This window comes from Capricornis sumatraensis, chromosome 15 (genome assembly GCF_032405125.1).
Source record: "Capricornis sumatraensis isolate serow.1 chromosome 15, serow.2, whole genome shotgun sequence".
NCBI lineage: Eukaryota > Metazoa > Chordata > Mammalia > Artiodactyla > Bovidae > Capricornis > Capricornis sumatraensis.
The window spans coordinates 55,618,806-55,627,573 of NC_091083.1; the positions used below are offsets into that span (position 1 = coordinate 55,618,806).

Here is an 8,768-nt window from a genome sequence, read left to right on the forward strand (position 1 = left end):
GGAAAGTTATGACCAACCTAGATAGCCTATTCAAAAGCAGAGACATTACTTTGTCAACAGAAGTCTGTCTAGTCAAGGCTATGGTTTTTCCAGTAGTCATGTATGGATGTGAGAGTTGGACTGTGAAGAAAGCTGAGCGCCGAAGAATTGATGCTTTTGAACTGTGGTGTTGGAGAAGACTCTTGAGAGTCCCTTGGATTGAAAGGAGGTCCAGCCAGTCCATCCTAAAGGAGATCAGTCCTGGGTGTGCTTTGGAAGCACTGATGCTGAAGCTGAAACTCCAATACTTTGGCCACCTCATGCGAAGAGTTGACTCATTAGAAAGGATCGTGATGCTGGGAGGGATTGGGGGCAGGAGAAGGTGACGACAGAGGATGAGATGGCTGGATGGCATCACTGACTCAATGGACATGGGTTTGGGTAGACTCCAGGAGTTGGTGATGGACAGGGAGGCCTGGCGTGCTGTGATTCACGGGGTCGAAAAGAGTCAGACACGACTGAGCGACTGAACTGATCTGAGTCATATAGACCTCTATGGATCAGCTGGGCCTCCCTGGCGGCTCATATGGTAAAGAGTCTGCCTACAAAGTGGGAGACCTGGGTTCCACCCCTGGGAGGGGAAGATCCCCTGGAGGAGGGCACGGCAACTCACTGCAGTATTTTTGCCTGGAGAATCCCCATGGACAGAGGTGCCTGGAGGGCTATAGTCCATCGGGTTGCAAAGAGTTGGACACGACTGAGCATGGGTCAGGAAGTAAGAAATTAGTAGGTTCCAAAAAGAGAGACTTCTCTGGCAGTCAAGTGGTTACAATTCCGCTGTCTCATTGCAAGGGACACAGATTCATTCAATTCCTGGTTGAGGAACTGTGCCATGCATTAAAAAAAAAAAAAAAAAAAGGCCAAAAGGGAGGTACCGACTATGTCCGAAAGGTGATGCTGTTGTGCAGGAAACTGGTCTCTGAGTAATCTGTCATCGAATCAACTTTTTCCCATTTCCCTTTCTCTTCCTGGAAGCTTATGGGGTTTCTTCTGGGTTGTCTAGAGGTTTCAGAAATCAACTCTGTACACATAGCAGTCCCTGAATGAGTGAATCCCCTCTGACATTTATGGGCATTCACGGTACAAACCTTTACAAACTTCAGTACTAATTACACTTCCAGCAGTGGCAGCCCCAACAACAGTACATTGAGTTGACCTCAAAAGATCCACCTGTGGTGCTTCCCAGGTGGGGATAGTGGTAAAGAATCCTCCTGCCAATGCAGGAGACTTAAGAGATGCAGGTTGGATCCCTGGGTTGGGAAGATCCCCTGGAGGAGGGCCTGGCAACTCACTCCAGTATTCTTGCCTGGATAATCCCATGGATGGCGGATTTCAGCAGGCTACAGTCCATAGGGTCGTAAAGAGTCAGACATGACTGAAGTGGTTTAGCACAGCACACATGACCCATTTGTAGGTCAATTTAATTTCCTGTCCCCACTTCAAACTTCACTCATAGCCCATCAGTTGAAATTGGGTGATTATTTTTTTCTTGTACCTTCATTGAGATATATTAATAATTGATGTTTGGTGCTGTAAAAGTTTAAGGTGTAAAGCATACACCTGTGAAATGATTATCACAATAAGATTATCACATCATCTCATAGAGATGCAAAATTAAAGAAGTAGAAAATTTTTTCCTTGTGGTGAGAATTCTTAGAATTTACTCTCTTTCATATATAACATATTATAGTGTTAATTATATTTAATGTGTATTCATCCTGAGTAGTTATTTACCTTACTGCTGGAAGTTTGTACCTTTTGATCACTGTCATGCAATTTGCCTTCTATCCACCCCCTCATGACCACAAATTTGATCTCTTTTTCTATGAATTTGTTTGTTTTTGAAGTATAATTGACCTATAACACTATGTTAGTTCCTGTTATACAACAAAGTGACATGATATTTTTAAATTAAAAATGACCACAAATCAAAGTCTAGTTACAGTATGTCACCTTGTAAGGATATCACAGAGGTTTTCTTTTTGGAATCTTTGCAAGTTTTCATTTGTTCTGGCAATGAATGTAACATGGCATAAGGACTTAGGCCCTCAAGCTAGGCAAGACATTATGGCCGTTGGAAGAAGCACCATGGCAGCTGGCAGGAGGGGTAACATGGACTCTTGTTGGGAAAGGACTGAGCTACACAGATGAACCAAAGGAAGGTTTTAGGTGTCAGGGCCCAAGCGAAAAGGAGGATGAGGATGGACTGCCCTAGCCTTAGCCTAGCGCTTGAAAAAGAAAAAATACCCTTCCCTTCAGTCACTAGGGAGCTGTCCGAAGGGAGGGAGGCTTCTCTGGTGGCTCCGGTGATAAAGAGTCTGCCTGCAGTGTGGGAGACCCAGGTTTGATCCTTGGGTTGGGAAGATCCCCTGGAGAAGGAAATGGGGACCTACTCCAGTATTCTTGCCTGGAAAATCCCATGGATGGAGGAACCTGGCAGGTCACGGTCCATAGGGTCACAAAGAATTGGACACGACTGAGCGACTTCACTTTCCTTTCCTTTCTGAGGGGAGGACATCTTATTACTTGCCCCTCCATGGACCTATAGAATCTGAGAGCAGGGGAGAAGAGTGGAATGAGGCTGATAGGATAGCCAGAGTGGGAAGAAGTCACACAGTTCCCTGGGTGGATGAGTCAAAACTTGGGCTTGGACTTTGGTCCCCCTTGGCCAGAACAGCATCTTTTCCTTCTGAAGAGGTCAGGTCACTTGAGCTCGCAGGACCGGGAATATCAGCTCTTTGGCCCCTTTGATCCCTGATTGTTGGGATTCCCTCGTGTCTCAAAAGCCTTGGAGCAATAAAGTTGCTCTCCAGGAATTTCTTTCCTAGTCAGCCAGCAGTTGGCTTTCCTGGAAGAAATGTCCTTTCTGCCCAATCTGCCCCCCAGGAGGGTGGGAATGTGGCCAACCCTCCGGAAGGGTCCCAGAAGCTCCCATGGCCCCAGATGGAGAATATGTACCTTCTTCATAGGCTTAGCACTCTCAGTCGTCCACCTCCAGTTCTTCCTGGTTTGGTACCAAGCCAAAGATTCCACTGTGATCCGGAGACTAGCATTCTTCAAAACTGGTTTTGGGGGTGACAGGATGAAGAAACTTAGCCAAAGCCTCTGAGGCATGTCGCTTGATCTGCTTAAAGGAAGAATTGTTCATGAGGGAGCTGGCACTTGGTCTTATATCTGGGTTGCACAGAATGCACTGCTCCACAAAGTGGAGGAAATGGGGTGAGAAGTTGTGGTGATAAGGGTGGGATGGCGAGTCGCCATCGGAGGTCCCGGGAGTGCTGGTGGCCAGGTTGTCACTCAGGCCATAATTGGCTGCTGAGTATGAGATGCTCATGGTCAGCTCCTCAGGGAGGTTAGTACTGTTGTCCAGCAGGCAGGGCACTGTGCTGTTCAGCTTCTCCAGCAGCATCTAGGTGGCGGGCATATCTTTAAAGGGGATGTGGCCATCAGCCACTTCACAGGCCGTGATTCTCACACTGCAATGTCAAACTTGGCATCATAAACCTGAAGATTCTGCCAGAGCACTTATGAGCTGAGCCAAGGCAGAACCTTGATTCAGTACTTGAGAAAGTACTGTGCTGCTACTGCCAGCGACAGATCGTGCTGAGTTGCTGTGTAAGATCAGAATGTAATTGGCCAGTTTTGACTCTCCTGTGCATATATCCCATGTGGTGGGTGTAGTGGACCCTGAGCGCCCCCTGCAGACTGTAAGCAATTTCCAGTTCATTCATGCCGTCCATGAAGTGTATATAGATGAGGTCCTTTGCAGAGCCATATGCAGGGAATGGTGTGACAAGCCACAGCTCATTATCTGCAGTAAAAGCGGCTTGATATGGCAGGGTATTGGGATGGCTGAAAAACTTAGAGACATGGAGCTCCTGCTGCAAGAATGTCACCACCTCACTGAAACGAGCTTCTAGATTAATCCTTTGTACAGTCACATATTCTCCCATTGGTTTGCACTTTGTTAGATTCACTGTTATCAGGTCCTCAAATCCTTTACCTGTAATAACGAGAAGTTCATAACACCCTCCCTCCAGCAGAAAGTTACTCATGATCTCCTGTTTAGAGAAGGATGTTATCGACTCTGAACTCGCCATATTGGTCTGCAAATGGTTCCAAATCTCTTATGCCCTCAACAATGAACTTTTCAGAAACCTAGCGCCTAATTCTATTTACTTATAAGAAAAGACCTAACATGTAGACCTACTTTAATTTCAAAAATTTAAACCTAGTCTCAGCTCTGCCTCCTTGGTTTAAGGTTGCACTTCTGCCAGGCCTATTTCTGGGAGGCCAGAGTTACTGATTATATCTTCCATACTGTACATTTCATACCCCTGACTCATTTATTTTGCAACTGGAAATTTGTACCTCTTAATCTCCCTCACTTATTTCTTTTCTGCCTCCTCTTCTCTCCCCTATGGCAACCACCTGTTTGTTCTGTGTATCTGTAACTCTGTTTCTGTTTTGTTATGTTTGTTCATTTATTTTGCTTTTTAGATTCCATATTTAAGGGAATTCATAGAGTATTTGTCTTTCTCTGTCTGACATTTCACTTTAGCATAATACCCTCTATGTTGCTGCAAACTGCAAGATTTCATTCTTTTTTATGGCTGAATAATATTCCATTTCTTACATACACCACATCTTATTTATCCATTCATCTATTAGTGGAATCTTAGATTGCTTCCATATCTTGGCTATTGTAAATAATGCTATAATGTACATAAGGGGACATATGTCTTTTTGAACTAGTGTTTTTGTTCCTTTCAGATAAATATCCAGGATGGAATCACTAGTTTATATGGTTTTTGTTGTTCAGTCATTCAGTCACTCAGTCATGTCTGATTCTTTGTGATCCCATGGACTGCAGCATACCAGGCTTCCCTATCCTTCACCATCTCCCAGAGTTTGCTCAAACTCATGTTCATTGAGTCAGTGATGCCATCCAACCATCTCATCCTCTGCTGTCCCCTTCCCCTTCAATCTGTCCCAACATCAGGGTCTTTTCTAATGAGTTGGCTGTTTGCATCAGGTGGCCAAAGTATTGGAGCTTCAGCTTTAGCATCAGTCTTTTCGATGAGTATTCAGGGTTGATTAACTTTATTTTTTTTTTTTTTTTTTTTTTTTTTTTTTTGCCAGTTACATATTTATAGAAAGATAATCCCCTGGCTTTAAATAGATATGTACATACAAATATGAACAAACTTAAAAAAATACAAACCCTTGGATCATAAGGGGGCTGCCGGGAGCCCCTTTACCCTTCCCCCTCACCCAAGGGCAGAGGGCATGAATCTTGTTTTTTAAAAATGATTAGTTTTGGCCATCCCTGCAGCAACAAGCATGAAGTTGGGTGATTACCCACAAGGTCAGAGTTCCCACTCTCTGAACTCTTATGTATCTCCTATAATTAGGGTTACATGCTTTCTTGTTCTTTTAACTAGTATACTGGGGCAAAGGAGGGGGCTCCCTCCTGAAATGAGTCAAGAAATATGATAGACTCGTTTGGGGGTGGAGGGAGTGTCATCTGCTCTAAGAAGCAAAAGACAAGATAAAGGCATACAGACCCCAGGGAAATACCCAGTTCCCACACTATGGGAAATACCGTCCAGCCCAGGTCCAGGCCCCAGGTTCTTTGTTCTAGACATTCCCTACTTCTTTGGTATTGTCAGAAGAAAAGATTCAGTTCCTGGGTGCTGGTGGAGGAGGGAGAGTGGTTCCAGGGCTTCCTAAAAGTACTGAGTGAACAATTTGACCTTAAAATTTTCCCTTTTTTAAATATTTAAAAATAAACAAATCAAATTCCATCTGGTGCTGTACACAGCCCTTTTGACTCCCTGACATTGATTGGAGGAAAGAGAAGGGGTGTCAACGTTGGAAGGGCCTCCTCACTTTCTTCCGCCGCTTCGGTTTGGCGTCTCCCTTGGGTACTGTGCTGTTGGGCTTGGAGGCTGCAGTGGCCCCAGGGCTGGGCTGAGGAGCTGCAAAGAAGTTCCCGTTGGACATCTGGCCTGGGGGTACTTGAAAGATCCGGCTCAAGAAATCCTGAAGGTCAGGAGGAGGGGCATCTGGAGTAGCTCTCTGCCGCCCACTGGTGCCTGGCATCCGTGAACCAAATGAGATGTGATAAGGGACTCTGTGGGTATCTGGGGAGATTCCCACACGCTGGCATCCAGCCCACTCTGTGATATCATACACCTTTCCATCCATCAGCGCAAAGTAGGTGATTTTGAGGCCCAACATGCTTGACTCTGCCCAAAAGTCACCTTCCTCAGCAGGATGCAGCCTATTACACTCAGCACAGTATCTGGCACTCTTAGGTTCCCGGTCCATTTCAAACCTCCTATGCTTTCCCTGGCATCGGCTGCACATCATAGTATTCATTGCTTCTTGCAGCTTGGACAGAAACTCATTCACTGACCGGCTCAGCTCATTTTCAGCCATTCGTTTCATCTCATATTCCTTCCGTCTTTCAGGGTTGCTGACAATGTCCCAAGCTGCCCGCAAAACCTTGAAGGCCTCCTCAGCCCGAGGATGATGGTTTTTGTCAGGATGAACCATCACTGCCAGCTGCCTATAGGCCTTCTTCAGTTCAACATCTGATGCTGTGGCTTCAACCCCCAACACATGAAAAGGGTTTAGCTCATCCTCAGGAACCCCAGCCATGGTCAAGAGTCGAGCCACTTCCTCTTCAGGCTGGCAGTAACGACCACCAGCTACAGGTGCATTCCCCTGCCTATTGGTCCTCTGTTTGACCCAAGGTAACTCCAGCCAACCCAACTGAACTATTCTTACCAGCTGCTGCCAGGGCCTGCTCTCTCTCAGCAGAATCAGGCAACGCTGCCAGGTGGGAGAAGCCAGCCAAGAGAAGAGCCAGGTGGCTTTACCCCTCCAGCCTAGCCGGTCACTCAATCCTACCAGAAACCGCCAGCCCAACTGTAAACAGCCCAACAAAAGGGCCAGAGCCAGAAGCAGCAAAGCACCCATAAGCCTAAGAAAACGGGTGAACAGCCCTGCCCCATAGCAAAACCCCTGGCTCAGAAACTGGAACATCACCTGGGCCCAGCCCCCCAGCCGCCCTGCCCACACTCCCACCCAGACACGTAAACGGTCCAGATCACTGCCTTTCAGCTGCCTGCATGCATAGATGAGATGGCCACAAGTCTCCACGTACTCCCCCACTAATACTAGCAGTTCGATCAGCCACCAGAAGCCTGCCTGTCCAAGCTGACACAGTTCCTCTGCTCCCCACAATCCCAGTCCTCTGCGTTTATCTGCCTGACTCCGTTTCCGGCCCAGCCGATGTCGACCAGGGGATCTGGGATCTCTTCGTCCACCCTCCCGAGTGTCCTCCTTGGCTGGAACACGGTGCCGTTGTCTCCGGGGTGCAGGTTTCTTTTCACTGTGCACACGTGAAAGATCACTGGGAAACTTAAGAGGTTCCTCTTCATCATATTCCCCTTCCAACTCTTCATCTTCCCCCAAAGCTGGAGAGGTACAATGGTGGCAAAAGTTGCTAGAAGAGTTATCTCCTCCCTCAGAGTAAGGCCCTTCAGGGATTCCAGGGGTTCCCTGGCAGTTACAAGTAGATGGAATGGAAAGGAAAGAAGAGTTCCCATCATCCTGGTACCCAGCCTCATTCTCTCTTGAGAGTTCCTGGTCCACTCCTGACTCTTCTGAAGATGCCTCACTCTGATCAGGGTCCTCTTCAGCCAGAGGGGGTCCTGGACCCCTTGGGGGTCCATGGCTTGGATCCGACCAGTGGGCTGGATTTGGGGGCTGTGTGTACTTAGGACTAGAGTGCTCTGTGAGGCAGCGGGTACCATTAGGGGCAGGCCCCGCTGAGTCCCTGAGTCCTGAGAATGAAAGTATGTCAGGGTCCACAGAGGGTCCTAAAGTCCTGAGGGAGGCACCACCACTGTGGTGGGCTCCACACAACCCTCCTTCTCCGGGGTGCTTCTGGGCCATGACCCCGGGGCTTCCTGAGGATTTTAGGTCACAGCCATCATGGTGACTTCTGATGCCGAAGAACGGCGGTAACTCCTCCCCCTCGAGCAGCTGGGCCGAGGGCCAGGGGGAGCTACGAGAGCAGCTCCCCCGGCTCCGCCTCCCGCTCACGCTCTGCTTCCGCCTTCCGTTGGGTTGATTAACTTTAGGATTGACTGGTTTGATCTCCCAGTAGTCCAAGGGAATCTCAAGAGTCTTCTCCAATATCACAGTTCAAAAGTATCAGTTCCTCAGTGCTCAGCCTTCTTTATGGCCCAACTCTCACACAGTTTATATGGTAGTTCTATTTTTAATTATTTTAAGGATTCTCCGTACTGTTTCCATAGTGGTTACACCAATCTATATTCCCAACAACAGTGTACAAGGGTTCCTTTTTCTCCACAACCTTGCCAACAAAGTTATTTGTTGTCTTTTCTATAGTGGCCATTCCGATGGGTGTGAGGTGATATCTCATTGTGGTTTTGAATTGCATTTTCCTGATGATTAAGTGATGTTGAGCAAATATTCTCTCCTATCCAGTAGGTGACTTTTTTGTTTTGTTGACATATTCCTTCTCTGTGCAAAAGTTTCTTAGTTTGATGTAGTCCTAAATGTTTGTTTTTGCTTTTGTTTCCCTCACCTGAGAAAAAATATCCCCCCAAATATTAGTATGGCCTATATCAAACAGTGTACTGCCTATGTTTCCTTCTAGAAGTTTTACGGTTTCAGGTCTTATATTCAAG

General features: G+C 46.9%; 1 protein-coding gene and 1 pseudogene across 2 annotated transcripts; both read right to left on the reverse strand.

Annotated features, from left to right (window-relative positions):
* Window positions 1-3,019: 3,019 nt before the first annotated feature.
* Window positions 3,020-5,714, reverse strand: LOC138091267 (STE20-related kinase adapter protein alpha pseudogene; annotated as a pseudogene).
* LOC138091265 (dnaJ homolog subfamily C member 14) lies at window positions 5,299-8,094 on the reverse strand. 2 transcript variants are annotated; one of them, XM_068986965.1, is made up of 2 exons: window positions 6,461-8,094; window positions 5,299-6,379 (listed from the first exon to the last, which is right to left on the reverse strand). In XM_068986965.1, exons 1-2 carry the CDS (start codon window positions 8,005-8,007, stop codon window positions 5,908-5,910), a joined length of 2,019 nt encoding a protein of 672 aa, XP_068843066.1. In that variant the 5' UTR covers window positions 8,008-8,094; the 3' UTR covers window positions 5,299-5,907. The 2 variants fall into 2 exon arrangements, with proteins under 2 accessions (XP_068843066.1, XP_068843065.1); XM_068986964.1 differs by having other exon boundaries at window positions 5,299-8,094.
* Between the last annotated feature and the right edge of the window lie 674 nt (window positions 8,095-8,768).

What these genes read in the sequence shown, in the direction of transcription:
- LOC138091265 (XM_068986964.1), bottom strand. Translation starts at nt 8,007, where the DNA reads ATGGCCCAGAAGCACCCCGGAGAAGGAGGGTTGTGTGGAGCCCACCAC.